This window comes from Amorphotheca resinae (genome assembly GCF_003019875.1).
Source record: "Amorphotheca resinae ATCC 22711 unplaced genomic scaffold M430scaffold_2, whole genome shotgun sequence".
Lineage (NCBI taxonomy): Eukaryota > Fungi > Ascomycota > Leotiomycetes > Helotiales > Amorphothecaceae > Amorphotheca > Amorphotheca resinae.
The window spans coordinates 2,053,422-2,071,550 of record NW_020194472.1 but is presented as its reverse complement, the minus strand read 5'-3'; the positions used below and the strand labels follow the sequence as shown (position 1 = coordinate 2,071,550).

The following is an 18,129-nucleotide window of genomic DNA, read 5'->3' as shown; positions in this document are numbered from 1 at the left end:
AATTTTATTACTAAGAGTCTAGGATCTACGAGTCTTACGTTATAAAGGGGTCGCTAGACCCTTAGTTAGTTCCCTAGCTTAACATCTCTATAATGTCGTAGCTCTAAACCGTTACTATATCTAGCGCCTTAATAAAGAGGCGCCTACGCCTTACTAGAGTCTTTACTATAGGCTTCTTATTGTTACTTATCTATAGTCTCTTAGGTACTACGACCTAGTAGCTATTATTATTGTCTTATAAGGACGCTAGCGTAACACTAAGTACTTAGCTAGTAAAGCTACTCTTTAATACCTTAAACTATCTAGGTCTCTACTAATATATAGTATATACCTACTTCTTTACCTTAAGGGCCTTAGGACACTAATAGTCTTACGCTACGTATAGTCTACTATAGTTAACGTATCTCTTTCTACTATTAAGTTAGGGGTACTCCTCTTTACCTTAAGGGTACGCCACTCTTATATAGTAGCTATACTAGGCCTAGTTCTTATAAAACCGCCTAATGTAGCTAAACTAGTAGTACTAGAAGTATCTTTAGATTTGTAGGTTAGCTAAATATAGCTTGTAGTTAAAGATCTAGGCTTACTAGATTAGCCCTTGTTTATATAGGCGCGTTACTATGTTAGCGCTTTAGAGGTATAGTACTATTATTATAAACTTTACTATAAAGGCCTTAATAAGCTTGACTTTAACTTTTGTAATATACGGCGTATAGGCTTAGATCTTTACTAGTAGCGCTCTTAATTCTACTTATATAACCTAGTCTACTAGTAGGCCCTTTGTAATTACTATAAACTTACTCTTATAGAGCTAGGCCGTAGGCCTAAACGCCCTTTATACCTAGCCTTAATCCTAGATCATAGTCTTTAGTATAGCCTCCTTAAAGGTAAGGATAGTATTACTACTAAGGAGCTAGTAGGTCGCTACTACCTTAGCGCCCTTAATCACTGTATTAGCTACCGTTACTACTTTAATAGTACTATAACGTACTAAGTCTTTTATCTGTCTATCTACTCTAATCCTTAGCTCCTTAATCCGTCTCTCTAGTATTACTTATACTCTTGTTAGGCGCTAGCCTACTACTAACGTATACGTAGCCTAAAGGGCCGCTACTACTATCGGCCTCTAGAAGGCCTCCTTTAACATCGTTCTTAATTACCTAATCGTTACTAGGTTGTTGTTAGAAGGGGTCTTAGGGGTATATAAGAGGGTCTTTATGTTTGCCGCCTTTAGCTCTACTATTACTATTATCGTTACAATAAGGTCGTAAAGGAGGCGCGACGCCTTATCCTCCTTACCTAGTATTACGTAAGCTTTGATTCCTTATATAATTTTCTCTGTCTTATCGTCCTTACTACCTCTACTACTCTCTAGCTCTTTACTACAGCTCTTAGTCAGGGTATAAGAGTACTAGCTCCTACCTATAAGTAGGTAGTATTAGCTCTATTTAAGTCTAGTATACCTACTATCCGTTACTATAGGCTCGCCTATAGTCCGCTAGTACTCTAGAGAGTATCTAAAGGTACTAATTTTAATTCTATTGTTTGTTTTTAAGTTTTTAGGGTAGTAAGGGGCGTAGACGACTGTCGTAAAAATTTTTTTTTTTTTTTAAGAAAAGTAGTTAATAAGTAAGTAGTAGACTTTAAATAACGTCTTAAATATATAAGTAAAGGTAAACTTATATAGTTTATTTATAATAAGATAGCGACCTACTTTTAATAATACTAGAGACACTATTATAATACTACTATAGCGCTACCTTATACGTTACTTAAGTATAAGGTAGGCTAAGCTATATAAGTAAAGGACTAGTATAAAGACTCTTCTTTAAAAGAGACCTTATAAGAGAACTAAAAAGTATAATAAGCCTAATATAATAGCTTACTAGTATACTACTAAGGTACTACTCTAGCTATACTACCTGTCTTTTTAGTAGATACCTTTAAGAAGTACTTACTCTTTTATAAGTATAAGAGCTCTCTCTTAATATAAATATGTACTAGTAAGGTTAGACTTTAGGCTTTTCTTTTTAAACGTAAAGTACTAAAGGTAGTAACCTCTTAGTATCCTTATAGTAAGGCCCTAAAGACAGTAGCTTACCTAGTCCTTAACTACTAGTAGCTTAATTAATAATAATAGGCCTTATAGTAAGTACTCTACTTAAAGGCGTTATAGACGTTCTATAACTTTATAGTAGTAATAAAGAGAGAAAAGAGTACGTATATACTAATCTATTAGCTACTATCTACTAGCTAGTTCTTATAGTTTAGGCTAGCTAAGCGCTACCTAGCTAAAGAAGAGAGAGAGTAATCCTAGCTAATAGCTAGTACCTTACTAGCGTACTACTAGCGCTTACTAGTATGTTTAGTATTACTAGGCTAGAAGGTTAAGTTCTAGTAAGGTAGTAGTAAGGTCCTAGCGCCCTAGTAGTACTATAACAATATAAGTAATAAGGGTAGTACGTAGGTTTTTACCTAGCTTAGGTATAGTTTTACTACGTGATTTATACAGTATAGAGGTTCTATATACATTAGGCATAGGTAGTAAGAATAATAATAATAATAATAATAATAATAATATTATAATCTTTAAGTTGTAAAAACTCTATTTTGTTAGGCCTCTAGCCCTTTCTTATGACGTTAACGACAATAACTTTATAGCTACTTAAGATATTAATAATCTAATTATAGAAGAGGCTCTTGTATTACTCCCTCTTTACTCTAGTAGTAGTTTTAAGGCCTCTTTCTAAAAATTTTCGTTCTGTAAAAAATAATGTTTTTCTTATACTCTATATATAATCTATATATAAACAAAGATTGTAAAAGACTTAAAAATTAAAGTAGTATTGTTAGTAGTGAAAAAACCCTAAAAGAGTAAAGTAGGCAAGAAGAGGGGGGCTGGTGTAGAGTAAGAAAAAGGGGGGGGGGGGGGGTAGGGGCGGCGAGATGTATCGCTAGCCGAGTTTGCTTTGCCGCCCACACCCTAGCCATTGGTCATAGAAGGGGGCGCCCCCAGCCTATCACCGCGGGGATACACCAAATCTTCGGAGCGACTCGATGGTCAGCTCTGGACTTCTGGCAAGCCAAGCTTCTCCATGAGCCTCTCAATCGTCTCTACAACCGCCGTCAAGGCCTGCATTATTATTAGCATATAGGTTCTTTGCCAGGATATAGGAACGAACCAGAATCTCTTTTCACATCTTTCCCTAACCGTCTTACTTTCGCTCTTATTCTCACTTCCTGCTTCGCTGCTTTGTCTGCTGGCATTCCTGTTCTTTCCTGCCTTAAAGCTTGTTGAAGTCCTCTTTCTATCACGTCCCTTCGTTTCTTTTTGCTCTGCCATTCACCTAGTCTCTCGCTTTTTCCTTTTTTTCGTTCGTTTCTATCCTGGATCGAAGCATCATCGGAATGAAGCCGTGACCATGAACAGCTTGAGCAAGTATCTCGATGATACATACATGACATGGCTGGGCTCATCACTGAGCTGTTGCAGCACGCCGAAAGGGCAGGTCCCTACGCATGGTGAGTATCCCTAAATCGTCTATATGACAGCACGTCTGAACATTCGCAGGTGCCGAGAAGCCCATGAGAATTGAGCATTATCAGCCACGTCTCGTTCCTCCGCCAATTGCGGAGCCGCAAGAGAGACCGTCAATGCGAGGTAGAGAATGGGAGAAGAGGAGCAAAGGTTTCGCATCCCGCGCATCAAGTCGTGGAAGCTTCTCTGTGAGAAGGTCGTTGAATACTAGCCCAGGTCCGCGCAGGCCACGGATCGGAGCACCGTCGAATTTTCGACATGTCGAGGATTCCATGCCCAGAAGGGCCGAGAGATTACTTGAATTAAGCATATACATACCGGAAAATCGATTGTCTCCTATACTCCCTCACTTCGGCGACATCGATGATTTATCGTTTCTAGCGGATGACTCCAAGGATTTGCCAATCCGACCGTTGACAGCTCAAACTCATTCAACGAGCGAATCAGCGCCATCATTCAGAATTCCCCGGAAGCCCGTTCGCTCGAGCTCCTTGGCCTCGTCGGAAGTGACAGCACATTCTCAGCCAAGTATGCGGTCTATGAACCCGCAGGAGCTCCTGGCTGCCTTGGAAACACAGCTCCCAAGAGTTCCACCAGGAGCTCGCATGAGGTCTCTGACAGAGCCCCCTGCGTATGAAAGGGTCAAATCAGCTTTGCACGAGAAGTTTGAGTTGGAGCAACGCTTGAAGAATATAGAGGAACTTATCGAGGAGAGGCGAAGTATCTATCTTAGCAGTCGACCGACCAGCCGTGCAAGACCTACTCAACCCCGCAGTATGTACGCGGAACCTGAAGGTAAGCTTCCGGACCTCTTTCAGAATGCCTCTTGTTAAGTAGCCCAGGACCTATGCCCCCTACCAAATCCCCCTTCGCCGAATGCAAAGACCTACCTCTCGCGGATCAGAGACCCAGAATCGCCCCCTCAAAAAAGGTGCACATCCCCACCCGCCTCAAGTCACTTAGCGATGGATCAGCAGCCTTCGGCTTCCCAGATGCACGAACAGAAGTCCTCCTCCCACCGCCCCCTCTCCCTCTCGTTCTCCAGCCCCCTCCTCGGCCTCCGCTCCGAAAGAAGAAATCCTTCTCCCGCGTCTCGAACTGGTTATTCCCGGGAGCTGAGCACTCTCGCACCAGTTCTCTCAGTTCCGTGACCAACATGCCCAAACCCGTCACTTTGCGCGATGGCTTCTATCAGTGTTTTGAGCTGAGGCAGCAAGCGCCACGGACAAGCATCAGCTCCGCGAGCACTATCCGCACGCTCGAGAGCGAACTCGACGAGCCGACCGTGCCAACAACCGGGACGCCGGCATCGACTCCCGGGGGGGTTAGGAGAGATGCGATGTTCCGAACCCTTTCGATGGACTCGGAGAGGCGCGAGATGAGCAGCGAGCTGACGCGGATGCGAACATTTGGGGAGAAGGAGATAGGTCCCGATCAGGGGGGAAGAATGGAGGGGCCTGCTGCGCATGCGCCCGGGAGGAATAGTGTGGGAGTGGCGTTTTGATGATACCATTTGTTGAGCCTTGATCTTGTGGAGTTTGAGGGTAGAAATAATTCCTGTGGCCAAGTGGAAACTTGACTAACAATTGCCATCCTTTTTCAAGAGCCGAGCGTCTGATACCACTCACCGTGAATAACGCTTGAAATGTACTTGATTCTTTGAAAACTCCCTCTATCTGAAAAGCAAGCATGTCTTGCACTGAACGCCGAATGCCTAAACCTATGCCCATACCCCGCCCTAAACGCCGCCTTTCATGGTCCTCTAATTTATGCTATACCATACAGTATCTCTAACGCCCACCGTAATATCCCAGTTCCCATTACACTTAGTGCTTCCTCGCAACTATGCCCATGCTCATGATTAGAGAAGTGGTTACTTGAAGAGACTCCTCAAATCCTCTAATCTCTTCCTCGCCGCTTCGGCCTTATCCATATGCTTCCGACCCTCGGAATCCATGCTCAGACTCGCCAGCTTCTTTTTCTTCTCCTGGAGCTCCAGCATCTTCTCCTCGAAACTGTTGTTCATGATATAGCGTACCGTCTCCACTGGTCGCTTCTGGCCTAATCGATGGACTCTATCGACAGCTTGTGCTTCTGCAGCGGGATTGTACTGAGGTTCCATGACGTAGACTTTGTTGGCAGTGGTGAGATTGAGACCGAGTCCACCGGCGGTGATGGATACCAGAATGACATGGATGGAGGGATCTTCGCGGAAGAGGTCGAGCGCGGCGCCGCGTGCTGCTCGGGACATCTTGCCGTCGAGGCGTGTGTAAGAGATACCGTTCTCCTGAAGAGCAAGCTGGATGAGATCTAGATGCGCAGTCCAGCCAGAGAAGACGACACTCTTGATGGGCGGCTCCAGAGGATGGAGTTCCGATTCTTCTTTGGAAGCAAGAAGGTCTTGAATCAAGGCCTTTGTCTTGGTGTGTGGCCCGCTGTAGCCGGAAATTTCCTTAGAATTCTTGGCATTATTCTTTGTCTGAGTTCGTGAATCCATCTCATCTTCGACGCCTCCCTGTCGTAGGGTGAAGTACGAGAGCTTGATTGTCTGGTGGCAAATTGGGCAATCAATCTCCGAAAGTCCTCTTGCGATGTCTTCGACATCCGACTTCCATTTCTCGATACACGAAGTGCATAGGATGTGATAGCAAGGTGTCATATAACCAATGACCTCGTCCTTGGGTTCTGCATCAGAATCGACGACATCGCTAGGGCCAATCTTACGGCTGCAGGAGACGCAAATGTCGGCATTAGTCTCCTTCATCAAATTATACATATCGTATGCTTGTTTGGCCGTCAGAGCTGACTTGTCATCGTCATCGTCGCTATCAAGGTCAATTGCAGAGTGCTTGCTTAGACCGTCCATGATCTTTAGGTCTTCCTCGCTTAGTAAATCCTTTCCATGAGCGCAGATCAGTCGAAGACGTAAAATCGATTGTAGGATATGGACGTATGATTTCCCACCCAGGGTCCTTTCTCGCTGACCAACAATAACCTTGACTCTGTCCTGGGCATTCTTGGCGAAGATATCATACATTGCCTGCTCCTCATCATTAAAGTCGAGCTTAACAAGCTTATCGTGACGGGGGGGTAAGTCGATTTTGTCCTTCAGACGCCGAAGTGTTATGCTGTCAACGAGTAATCGCAGCTTTGGAAGAATCTCGGGGTCGCACATCTTGAAAGGGGCCATAATATACTGCGCAAAACTGCCCCTTTCATCGAAAGGCTTGATGCGAAGGAAAGCCATGAGAGCACCCAAGTCCTCAAGGCGGTTCTGGACAGGCGTACCAGTAACAGCCCATCGTCTCTGAGCGGCTAATCTGCATATGGCCTTTGACTGCTGCGTAGATTGCTCTCGGATCATGTGAGCCTCGTCAAGGACGATGCGGAACCAGTTGATCTCTTCAAGAGGGTATACTCCTTGCTTCTTCTTGCTTCTGTGGTTGAACTCGCTTGCCACTGAGCCGTATGTGGTGATGACCACATCGTAATCAGCCAGCTTTTTGATATCTTTTATCCTATTGGAACCATGGTAGATGTACCACTTCAAAGTATTGGCCTTGATATGCTGTTTGATCTGATCCTCCCAGTTGGCTATCGTACTAAGAGGTGAAACCAAAAGTGTTGCCCTGGAGTTCTGAACTAACGCAGTCGGCTCGCAGGCTGGTAGTGGTGGGTTCCTTCCTTTCCTGGACTCCAATTGCTCTCTCTGCTGTGAGGCACAGGGACTTAACTTTGCCCATTCGCTGCCTTCATCTAGAGTGTGGACAATTAGAGAGAGAATACTCAAGGTTTTACCAAGACCCATCATGTCTGCCAGAATACCACCCTGAACATGTGGCGGACTTTCACGCTCCTCTTGTCCAGTAATGACATTGTAGTATGTTTTCTGGCCATTGTTGCCAATATTCAGTCGCCATAAAGAGCTGTTTCCCTTCTCATCGGCCCCCCAAATGCGTTCCTTTTCCTTGTTTGTCATGAAGTATAGGCCTTGCTTTTGATGCTTGAGTAACTCGGTGACGATTCGAGGATCTGGCTCCATCTCTGGTAGATTCTCTGATCTCTCTAAGGAGTCGAACATGCCTAGGACGTCATTTCGAATTTCTTCCGTTGTACGAGTAGGGCCTTGCATCCGACTACCATAAGACCCAAGAGATCTTGGGGCCGGAGTAGGTGGTTTCTGTATCTCGTGAGGGTTATAAACACGAATCCCGGCCTCCACAAATAGAGGCGTCCGCAGCCAAAGTTGCTTTTGAGACAGATGCCGGCCAACCTGGAGAGCATACTTTTCGGGCCCGTACAAATTCAAATCCAACCCATAGCGGCAGGATACCTCTGAGCCGGGGGGAAGATCATCATCCTTTCTTGGTCGTGTAAGGATTCGAGACGCTGTCCGAATGCGCAACTTTGAATCGAGGAGGGGTGCTAAGCCAATAGAAGTATTGACATCCAAGCAGCCAACAATTTCTCGAGTATTATCCACGGCATATATGATGGTAGTCTTCTCCCCCACCCGTCGCCTAAGAACGATCTTGACCTGCGGCCAAAACCCAGCTGAAATGGCTCGGACTCCCGGTTTGGGCGTTGGGACCCTATGAGCGTTTATCTCAGCACCTTCAACGCGGCCATAGCAGACCTCCTTATCATCTGAGTCGCCAACCACAATAACATCGTCATCGACTAGACAGAGTCAGTCCTGATCACACGTCCTGTCAAGTTAACTAACCCGTAGATATATCCACCGCAGTCCCTCGGCTGATATTTTCCTTCTGTCCCTCTTCCCTTTTCTGTCTCAGGTAATCTCCTATGACCCCACCCTTTACCCCACCGTGAAATTCAGCCTTGCTTGCATCGTCCTGACGATCATCGAATATCTTACGCCGTTTCTGTGGCAACATGTCGCGGCCCGCCACATTGTGCATGCGCTCTAGCATGTGGCTCATGCCTCCCCCATTTCCGTTTGCGAAGGATGCGTAGTCTTCAGGCGCGCCGTTGTTGTACTGTAGCGGAAGGTCTGGCTGGGATGAAGCTCCGGGGGAATCAAACTGAAAGGCGAGTCCTTGCGATGGGCCGTTATTCGTGAAGCTATTCTCGACTCTCTGCTGGGGTTGATGGAAACCTCGTGGATTCAGAAGGGAGGCCGGATTCCATTGTGGGGTAGTGAAGGAGGAAGCACCGCTGTTCGGATTTGGAGGCGTATTCGAGGGAGAAAGACCTTGACGACAGACTCGAGGTAAGCATGACTGTCTGAGAATGGCAGAGAGATGGAATGAAAGCTGAGAATTCCCACAAGCCCTGGGACCCCAGGCCTCCCACGCTTGCGCGCGAAGGATGACTGTCACATCAAGAAAAATAGGACGTACCATCTGGTTGGTTCCAGGAAGCCATGAGTCCTGGATCCGATGCGCGTCGCAAACTTTACGGACGCATGCAGAGGTGGGAATAGAAGTGCGCACTTTGGACAAACGAGAGTGCCTGGATAGCCAGCGCAGATTGCAGGTTAAAGAAGGGAGGGTTGCTAAGAAAGCGCATGTGCAATTTAGAGGCGCGCCAGGTGAAGGTGAAGATATCGGGGGAAGAAGAGGAGGAGGAGGAGGAGGAGGAGGTGCCGGTGTGGATGGACGTGGGCGCGGAGGCGGAGGTTGGGATAGGATTTCTAATCAAGTGAATGGATGCGCGCCACCGGTCCTGGACTCTGAGTATATATATGGATGCGAAATCGCGTCGCGTTCTTCTTTCTCCTCGAAGTCGTAGTTGGCGCGGACCATATTCTCTCGGCCCATGTATAGGTACATATCAGGTACTGGACAGAGCCTCCCTTCTATCGCCGTGAGGTGGGAAGGCCTTTTACGATAACAGGCTTATGTAAGACCATCAGCGAAAAACCACAATCCTCCGTAAGCCCGTCCGCAGATCGAGTTCACGATTATATGATGATAATATAATAGTCATGGGCCACTGGCTGTAATCCGAATATATAGACCATGAAGGCAGCCCTCCCCAAATATATAGATAGATATATACCGTATCTGTCTCTGCATCTGCGTCTGCACCCCGCTTTCTATTCAGATCCCTCGCAACATGAACCGCTCCAATTAGATTAGATGCTCCCAAGGAATCTATAGTATGTACGTCTTGCCCTGTAGGAACTATGCTCCCCGTCCTCTCCAGCGCCGTGCCTGAATATAATACATCCAGATAATAGGTCTAGTTTGCCTCCGTCTTGGCCCTGGCCTAACACCACGTGAACACCGGATTTTTGCTCTTAACTGTCTCGAGCCGCTCCACAATCACTTTCCGCTGGTTTCCTTCCATCGCTGCCGCATACCCAAGATCTCCCTCCAAATCATCGTCGACGTAGAACATCTGTCCAGCAGCGCGATTTCTGGCAGAGAAGGAAAACCTCCTGGTTGGGACGCGAAGTTCCTGCGATGGAGATCTCGAAGGTCCGTCGTAACTCATGCGATTCCTCGAGTGACTCGGTCTCGGTCGGTCTGAAAATTTGACCTGGCCATTCTTTACCGCGCCCTCTTTCTGGGTTCCGGCTTTCATACCGGTTGCTGAGGATGCGGAGGCTTGAGGGGCAGATGCGTCCCCACTAGCCCGGGGACTTGCCAGATCAAATCGATTCGCATTGGGCAGATCGGCAGGAGGAGTATATAGACCCAGAAGATCGTGCTGCGGCCCTTGAGCATTGGCAGCACTGATGTCCATCTCATCATCGAAATCCCTGTTATATCTCACGTCGTTCCGTCTTCTCATCTCAGCCGAAGGTCTCCGCATCGGGACTGCAACCGGAATGTCAACCAAATCATCCCAGACACACACACGTGCCCTTCTGGTTAACTCCAATGGCCCATGATCCGCGGTTTTTAACGTTTCAACAACATTCCATGCCTGGCCCTTCATGACAGCGATCTGTCTTGCAAACATTCGCTCCTGGAAATCAGCATCCTGGCTGAAGACTTTTCTCAATTCTAACTGAGTCTCACTCCACCACTGCTTAGAAGTGAGGAGTGGCAGAAAGTGATCCCTAGACTTTTGAGTAAATGGCTGGCCGATGAGTGACACTGGTAGAAATAACCATCCAAAGGGAAAGCTCCGCCATGCATCAGGATGCTTCCATGGCCAAGATAGACTGTTGTCGATAGCACCGATTGATATCGTAGGACCAGCCACTCTCGATGGTGTAGCTGATCTACTAGTGGCATCCATAGGCTCCTGAACTCGGTATGGATCGGACCCGTTTGAGTCTGCTAAGGAAACTAAACGTGGTGCATGCTCTTCGGTATCAATGTTCATCTGAGGTGGTTCGGAGACGATGGAAACGCCCTGGTTCTCCCAGTCCACTTTAATCATCCAATTATCCAGTCCTCTGTCCGTATTCCGCATAATGTAATCCAATATAACCAACTTTTCGAGTTCCTCGCGAAATGACTGTTGTAATGCCTCGGTCCAAACAAAACGTCTCCTGGTCTCATCGGCCCCGGATGATGCGGGATCGCTTCCACCTTCGTCATCTTCATCTGATCTAGTATCTGGTCTGCATGTCTCTCTCCAAGGCCTACCCCTCCTCGTCCGGCCGTCCGTTGGAGTGTAGGCACCATTTAAACGGTCTGGCCAGGGGTGCTCCCTCAGAAAGATATTCGCATCCTTGAACCCCTTAAGAAAGACCTGGAAGCTGCCAACCTTGGGTGGAAAAGGTTTCCCCTTCCTGTAGAAATTCCTGCGATCCCAAAAATCATAGTGGAAGGACTTCGAGGAGAGGTGAACTATATCGGTGTATGGTACAAGGTTCGTCCGTAGTCTGCAATCGAGGGTGTACGCTGCAGCCTCGGAAACGTAGCTAAGGTTAGGAATGAGGCATGCCCGGCCAAAGAAACACGGAAAGAGGTTGCGGTGTATCCATTTGTTCCACTTCGGGTTGCCTGCTGCGTAGGGCTCCTCGTCCTTAGGTTTAAAGACACCAACGACTTTACCCTGGGAGTTCCGCGCAAAGTAACTACCAGAGCTTCCCTGCGAGATCATCTTAGGATGAATGCCCTGTTCGATAGCAACTCGAACGCTTTCCACGATCTCATCGAACTCTGACTTCGTCATTCGGTTGTGGTCGTGATCTGACGCGAGCATCTCAGCCGTCGCGGGTATTACACCTTCTGGCGCCTGGAAGACCGAATGGTGGATCTCCAGCCTTTCCTCTTCCGCCGTCTTCCCCTTGATTATGTTGATCTTGAACTTCGACGCGATTTCGTCTGCCCATCTCTCCAGTCGCGTATTGATCGCCTTGATATCTACCCCCGACGAGTTACTCCGCATTCGTCTTCGATTCTGATATCGTCTGGGAGCATTTGGGGATGTCGAGCCATCTGCGTACATGCCCCCATGCGGGCGAGGCTGTGTAATGGGTGCATAGCGTGGAGCTGCTGCTGCTTGTAAGGAGGAGGTGTTGGCCAGATCATCGTTCTCTGAATCCGACTCCTCCGCCTGGGCAATTCGGGCGTACCCGGTGGTTGGAGGTCGATTCCTTGGCATATTGAATCCGATCACCTAGTAACAGACATGATAGGCATGGCAGGCATGGAGGTTCAGAGAATCGATGAAACGGCAGAGCTTCAATGGTCAGCATACGTCTGATTTAGGTTCACAGGCCGGATACTGTACACCACTCGCGTACCGCCGCCGCGGGCGATCACGTGAAAGGCTGTACAAGGCTGAGATGGGCAGTAGTCCTAGTCAACACGACTGCAAAAAGGTAGAAATAGACTCTCTCTGTGTCTATTATTGGTGCTGAAGTGTGAGCTACCTGTAAACATGTGGGTGACAAACGGAGATCAAAGAGGATCAGCAAGATTCATGGACTGGAGCATGGGGAGCGGAAACAGTTTAAGCTCCGAAGCTGAGTAGGTAGGTATTTATACATGTTGATACAGGTTGTGACTTGCTCAAAACTCCAATATCGCCGACCTTCACCTTCCTCCTGTCCTGGCTTACGGCTTTGCTAATAACTGTTTGACAATTACTGCCACCTCCGCCCTCTCCACTGGCTTGTCCCCCAGGACCTCGGGAGAGAAGACCTTCTTCAGCACTTCGCCCATCTGCATCTTGGCGCCCTCGCTCTTCATAGCATCCACAACGCTCTGGACCTTAGCGCGAATCTCATCTTCTCCCATCGTCTGCACACTGCTTGCATACTCTTCCATGATTTTGCGTTGTGAGTCTTCCTTATCCGCCAGATCCTGTCTGCCTGCATTCTTGAATTCTTCGCTCGCTGCTCGACTGGCATTTGCGGATTTGCGGAGAAGAGCAAGCATCTGCATGTCTGTGTTAATAGGTGTCGATGTCTTAGAGGCGTTGAGGGTTTGCGCGAGGAGGGCGCGTAGGACGGAGAGGCGGTTCGAGTCTTTATTCTGCATGGCGGTCTTCATGTCCTTTCTGTAGGTGCGCGCATTCAATTAGCTTCTGTAGAGGGAAGCAGGATACTGTAGAGGGATCTTGCCTGATCTTCAGGAGCAGAGGCGGAGCAGATGTGGTATCGGTGGCATAGCAGCGACAGCAGAGCCTTGAAGCTCTGATCATTGGCCGGGCGAACATCGTAGCAAGGTAACGAGCGTAGGGAATTGGAGTTGCTCGATCAATGGAGGTTCTACGGAAATATTTGTTTGTAAGGGACCTAGGCAAGCCTTGCCTCGCCAAAAGCTGCCTTCCTGACATCTTATACTTTACGTCAGCTGAACATCAACTTCACTCAGCACCTCTGCCTCTTCATCTTCTGGAGAAGTTCCAAACAATTGGAGAGCTTCCGAGCTTACAGAGTGGGAGGAGCATTATGGTGCGTTTATTGCCCCATGGTTTCCCCCAGGTCACATTGTTTGTTTCTCTTGGACACCTGGATTAGTCTCCAGAATCCAATCTCATGATCCATACCAGATGAGTTGTGAGAAGGGCACCCTATGAAACCTCACACTTCCAGTGTCCGAGTCTTCTCAAATTAAACCAGTTTATCTCCATAAATAGCCAAGGAAAGTGCTAACCAGAGCAACTCCTAGTAACCCGCATGCTATAATTTATGAGGAAGTCTCCCTCCTGCACCACCAACCCGCTCACGTTTCACTTCCATCTCACCTCACCTAACTTCCAAAAAAACACACTCCACCACTGCACACGGTCCGTCAGCTTCATGGTATTCATCTCACCCCAGAGCCCCGAGGATCCCTCATCCTAGCCCATCATCCTCTCCATTGCACTGAACACAGTTTCGGATATGCCTCCCCTCATCGCCAGCCATCCCAGCGACTCGCACCTCCTCGACGTTCCGGACGAGGAGCATCAACGAGGACGAAAGCGGCGTCGCAGTTCCGTAAACTCCCCACCACCACCACCGTCCAGCGGTTCCACTGCATTTCGAGGCCGAAGACGCCACCGGTCAGTGAGTCAATCTCAGATATCCTCTCAGGAAGATCCCGTGACAGCCGGGGAGAAGACTAGATCGCAGTCATGGTCGGGACGCACGTCATCCCGCGGCAGGCGCCAAAAGCAGAGGCCCCAGGTGCCGAGTACCAAGAAGCGACGGAGTCAGAGTCCATCACGTTCGAGAGGTAAGGGGGAGGAGGAGCGCTCTCCTAGACCTAGGCGGAAGCGGACGAGGAGCCGAAGCCGGAACCACGACGCTGAGAGGCGCGGTAGTAAGGTAGAAGACTGTTAATGCTAAGCTTGAATGGCTCCTGGGTGCAATGGGAAGTTTTAGGTATGGCGTTCAGTGCCTGGGAGCTCGGCGTTTGTCCAGGACGCATACGGTATGGTTTAAGGGGCATGGGCTGAAATCGGCTTCTACTTCTAAGATGGACTGTGTATACTTTACAAGAAGATCACTTGCTGTGGAAGCTTGTAAACGGGCACAAGTTGAAACCATTTCCAAATCTCTCTCGGAATCGCCATATTAGTGATATTAATCCCCAATAGGCGCGATAGAAGATCCCCCTCTCAACTTCATATTTGATCCTTTAAACTATACATTTTCTGGACTGGAGACTTTGAGCATCTGAATCATGTCACTTATAGCAGAGGAAACGATGTCACACAACGTAGTTATAACTAGACGCATTCTAGGAGTATTTCAATTCCCATGCAGTTTACATACATGAAAACCGAGACGCAGGACACAGCAGAAGGAAGGGAAATAGTTCGGAGTTCGTCACGTAGCATCCAGCGTGCTTCTGTACCAAGTCGACCACCAAAACCGATGCGGAGATGAACTTTTTTCGTAAGTTCGTGATGTCGTGGGAGGCACTGATGACAATCTCTTAACTGTAGATACGCAATACAGTACCGAGCTGAGGAGGAAATCTATCAATAAAGATAGGATGCATCTACAGCTTGTCATAGTACTAAAGATAGTCAGTATTTCAGTATTGGAATCCGACGTATAGACCGGAAGACTTACGTTCTCGTAACCTGGAACCTCAACCTTGAGACCCTTGCGCTTACGCATCTCCTGCACAACTTGACCGACCTTCGAGGTTCCGTCAATTGGTGATCCACCGGGAAGAATCTGCCAGTGGTCGAAGACGGATTGTGGGAAGGCCTGGCCAGAGGTATGTGAGCGGAGATCAGCGTTGAAACCGAAGGACTCCATGACGGGGAGGTAGGCCTTAATGGTGAAGAGAGGAGTTCCTGGTCGTTGCTCCTCGTTGAAGACGTGACCTCTTCTTCGGGTAAGGACACCGTAGACACCACCCATGGCGTTCTCGGGAACTTGGATCTCGACCAAGAAGACAGGCTCGAGAAGACCTGGCTCGGCGAGAAGGGTAGCGGCGTACAAGACACGACGGGCAGTGGGGATGACCTGTCCACCACCACGGTGAATAGCATCAGCGTGCAGGGTAACATCCAGGATGTTGAATCTGATCGATCGCATTGGCTCTTCGGCAATTGGACCTTCTCTTGTAGCCCACTGGAAACCGGAGACGACGGAATCCTTGATTTCGTTCAAGTATTGAACAGCCTTTGTCTGGTCAACCAGCAAGTTGGCACCGTTGGTGTCAGGACCAAAGCACCAAATCTTTCGGGCATCGGTAACATCCCATCCGTGCTCGTCAGCCAAGATACGGGCACGGGCCTTGAAATCATCACGGGGACCGATCTTGCCAGCCTCAATCTCCTTTGAAACCTCCTCGTCAAGAGGCTCGGCAACCATGTACAGACGGTTGTGCTTGTTGGGCGACTTCGACAGGGCAGTCATACTTGACTTTCCGGTAACAGTCTCACGGTAAGAGACGACAGGGTCGGAGATACGGAGGGGAACACCAGCGTGATCTTCCTCGAGATCCTTCAAGCAAATTTCCAAGTGCAACTCACCGGCACCAGCAACGACGTGCTCACCAGACTCAGAGATGAAGGTCAACACGCAAGGGTCGGATTTTGAGAGACGCTTGAGACCTTCAACGAGCTTGGGAAGATCTTGGGCGTTCTTGACCTCAACGGATCGTTGCACAACGGGCGAAACGGAGAACTTCATAACCTTCAAGTTGTGGGCGGTCTCACTGGTAGTGAGGGTACCGGACTTCAACAAGAATTGATCAATACCGACCAATCCAAGAATGTTACCAGCTGGGACATCATCGATTGGGTCGACCTTGCCACCCATCATGAGAACGGTACGCTGGATAGCCTTGATGAAGAGATCGTCCTTCTTGCCAGGGGTGTAGTTGGGGCCCTGGATGCGGACCTTGAGACCAGATCGGACGGTACCAGCGAAGACACGACCGAAAGCGTAGAAACGACCCTTATCAGAGGTTGGCACCATCTTGGAGACGTACAACATGAGAGGAGCCTTGGGGTCACACTCCCGGATACCAATGCAGGCCTCGTCATCAGGGGGACCCTCGTAGAGAGTCTCAGCACGATATCTCTGAGCAGTGACGGGGGATGGCAAGTGCAAGATCAGCATCTCCAGAAGAGCGTCAGCGGCAGGAAGGAAAGTACGCATGATAACCTTAAGCAATTGCTTGCCCTCCTTCTCCCTGTCTTCTGGGGCAAGCTTGATGTTGAGCTTCTCGAGAAGGGTTGGGATTTCATCCTTCTTGAAGTTCATGACAGCAGCGAAGATTCTGAAAATGGGGTCGAGGATAAATTGGTTGAAGGCACGCTCGAGAGGCTTGCCCTCGTGGGTTCCCTTGTTGGTCCACTTCTTGGTGTGAGGGTTGAAGTAGTTGTCGCCCTGTGCAGGATTAGATTAGCACTGAAATGCAAGGGTACTACTCTTTGAGCCGAACTTACCCAGAGACGCTCCATCATCTTATTTCTGTCAACACCAAACTTCTTGGCATATCGTTGAGCGAATTGTCTGACAGTGAAAGCCCATCCGTGGAGACCGGAACCGAAAGCGACGGTGCCCTTGTATGGGTAAACCTGGACATCACCCAGAGTCTTGTCGAAGTAGGTGGAGATAACGACGTTGACGGACTCGATGGTTCTTGAGAAAGACTGGTAGAGATCTTCCTTGGAGACCTGGAGCTCAAGAAGGGCACGGTCGACCTTGTTAATGATAACAACGGGCTTAATACGCTCACCAAGAGCTTGACGGAGCACAGTCTCAGTTTGCACACAGACACCCTCAATAGTGTCGACGACAACAAGGGCACCATCAGTGACACGGAGAGCAGCAGTGACTTCAGAGGAGAAATCAACGTGACCAGGAGAGTCGATCAAGTTGATCAAGAAATCACGTCCGTCGGTCTTCTGGCCAACAATGTCCTTGAGATCCTCATCATCTGGCAGGTTTCCGTACAGGGAGATAGCAGTGGACTTGATCGTAATACCACGTTCCTGCTCATCTGCACGGGTATCGGTTGCGCGAGCATCACCGGCCTTTGCGGCAGAGATGATACCGGCTTTTGAGAGAAGGGAATCGGTAAGAGTAGACTTTCCGTGGTCGACGTGAGCAATGACGGACATGTTACGAACGTTCGTAGCCTTGTCCATCAAGGCGCGGACCTCTTCGACTGTGAAGCTGTAATTCAGACAATTTGTAAGCAAACGTTCACCGTCTTTATCTCTGGAGGATGATGCCCTCGCGCATGTAGCTTCATCTTGAACACTACAGAGGCCTCGCGAGAACCTGTTCCACGCACGTTTGATGGGACTCGAACTGTACTTACTTGACCATGGTGGCGGTGTTGCTTCAAAAAGCTGATTAACTGAAGTTTTTTCTTGTTGTTAGGTAACGCCGCAGCGTACTGATCAGACTCGAGGGTGGGGTGATATTCCACCTGAGTACCAGTCTATCTAGAGCTGTCTTGGACGAACCACGACAGACAAGATAGAGATGCGCAGCGAAAGGTTGGATGCTTTCGATGGGAGGAGGATGAATGAGGAGGGGAGGTGGAGGTGGAGGGAGGGGGATCGATATGTAATCGAAGAAAACTTGAAGTCGTCTCGCGGTGGGGCGGGGAGCGAGGGTAGTTGAATTCCTCGTCGTTGCGGCCTCAGGTATCAAATGCCCCTCCTTCCTTCTTATCCAGCCCTAGCCCTAATCGACCATTCAGAGAACCGGAAGGGCCAAACAGAATCCGAGTCACGGTCCAGTCATTCGG

The 18,129-nt window shown here is 48.6% G+C and overlaps 6 protein-coding genes across 6 annotated transcripts; 2 read left to right on the top strand and 4 right to left on the bottom strand.

The window, feature by feature from the left end:
- Nucleotides 1-3,585: 3,585 nt before the first annotated feature.
- On the top strand, nt 3,586-5,042 carry M430DRAFT_48089 (hypothetical protein; the record flags this gene model as incomplete). The annotated part of the gene is made up of 2 exons (XM_024867975.1): nt 3,586-4,333; nt 4,381-5,042. 2 exons carry the CDS (start codon nt 3,586-3,588, stop codon nt 5,040-5,042), a joined length of 1,410 nt encoding a protein of 469 aa, XP_024724254.1.
- An 85-nt stretch (nt 5,043-5,127) lies between these two features.
- M430DRAFT_134297 (hypothetical protein) lies at nt 5,128-9,347 on the bottom strand. Its single transcript, XM_024862341.1, has 3 exons — nt 8,902-9,347; nt 8,265-8,753; nt 5,128-8,218 (listed from the first exon to the last, which is right to left on the bottom strand). Exons 1-3 carry the CDS (start codon nt 8,924-8,926, stop codon nt 5,412-5,414), a joined length of 3,321 nt encoding a protein of 1,106 aa, XP_024724253.1. The 5' UTR covers nt 8,927-9,347; the 3' UTR covers nt 5,128-5,411.
- A 278-nt stretch (nt 9,348-9,625) lies between these two features.
- M430DRAFT_33281 (hypothetical protein) lies at nt 9,626-12,155 on the bottom strand. The gene has a single exon (XM_024866333.1). The coding sequence runs from the start codon at nt 12,068-12,070 to the stop codon at nt 9,773-9,775; it is 2,298 nt and encodes a 765-aa protein (XP_024724252.1). The 5' UTR covers nt 12,071-12,155; the 3' UTR covers nt 9,626-9,772.
- A 239-nt stretch (nt 12,156-12,394) lies between these two features.
- M430DRAFT_115548 (hypothetical protein) lies at nt 12,395-13,184 on the bottom strand. The gene is made up of 2 exons (XM_024861595.1): nt 13,035-13,184; nt 12,395-12,970 (listed from the first exon to the last, which is right to left on the bottom strand). Exons 1-2 carry the CDS (start codon nt 13,127-13,129, stop codon nt 12,526-12,528), a joined length of 540 nt encoding a protein of 179 aa, XP_024724251.1. The 5' UTR covers nt 13,130-13,184; the 3' UTR covers nt 12,395-12,525.
- A 296-nt stretch (nt 13,185-13,480) lies between these two features.
- M430DRAFT_205007 (hypothetical protein) lies at nt 13,481-14,485 on the top strand. Its single transcript, XM_024864310.1, has 2 exons — nt 13,481-13,509; nt 13,585-14,485. Exon 2 carries the CDS (start codon nt 13,800-13,802, stop codon nt 14,238-14,240), a length of 441 nt encoding a protein of 146 aa, XP_024724250.1. The 5' UTR covers nt 13,481-13,509; nt 13,585-13,799; the 3' UTR covers nt 14,241-14,485.
- Nucleotides 14,486-14,863: 378 nt separating this feature from the next.
- Nucleotides 14,864-17,911, bottom strand: M430DRAFT_134289 (hypothetical protein). Its single transcript, XM_024862340.1, has 4 exons — nt 17,695-17,911; nt 16,814-17,546; nt 14,979-16,754; nt 14,864-14,922 (listed from the first exon to the last, which is right to left on the bottom strand). The coding sequence occupies exons 1-4, from the start codon at nt 17,700-17,702 to the stop codon at nt 14,905-14,907; spliced, it is 2,535 nt and encodes an 844-aa protein (XP_024724249.1). The 5' UTR covers nt 17,703-17,911; the 3' UTR covers nt 14,864-14,904.
- Between the last annotated feature and the right edge of the window lie 218 nt (nt 17,912-18,129).

Excerpts from the sequence above, each read along its gene's own strand:
- M430DRAFT_134297 (XM_024862341.1), bottom strand. The coding sequence starts at position 8,926 with ATGGCTTCCTGGAACCAACCAGATG. Across the intron at positions 8,754-8,901 it reads TTCCTGGAACCAACCAGATG|GTCTTTCTCCCTCGAATACG; the intron begins GTACGTCCTATT and ends TCTGTCGTCAAG. Across the intron at positions 8,219-8,264 it reads TGCGGTGGATATATCTACGG|TCGATGACGATGTTATTGTG; the intron begins GTTAGTTAACTT and ends GACTCTGTCTAG.
- M430DRAFT_33281 (XM_024866333.1), bottom strand. The coding sequence starts at position 12,070 with ATGCCAAGGAATCGACCTCCAACCACCGGGTACGCCCGAATTGCCCAG.
- M430DRAFT_115548 (XM_024861595.1), bottom strand. The coding sequence starts at position 13,129 with ATGTTCGCCCGGCCAATGATCAGAGCTTCAAGGCTCTGCTGTCGCTGC. Across the intron at positions 12,971-13,034 it reads CCTCTGCTCCTGAAGATCAG|AAAGGACATGAAGACCGCCA; the intron begins GCAAGATCCCTC and ends GCGCACCTACAG.
- M430DRAFT_205007 (XM_024864310.1), top strand. The coding sequence starts at position 13,800 with ATGCCTCCCCTCATCGCCAGCCATCCCAGCGACTCGCACCTCCTCGAC.
- M430DRAFT_134289 (XM_024862340.1), bottom strand. Across the intron at positions 16,755-16,813 it reads AGATGATGGAGCGTCTCTGG|GGCGACAACTACTTCAACCC; the intron begins GTAAGTTCGGCT and ends AATCCTGCACAG.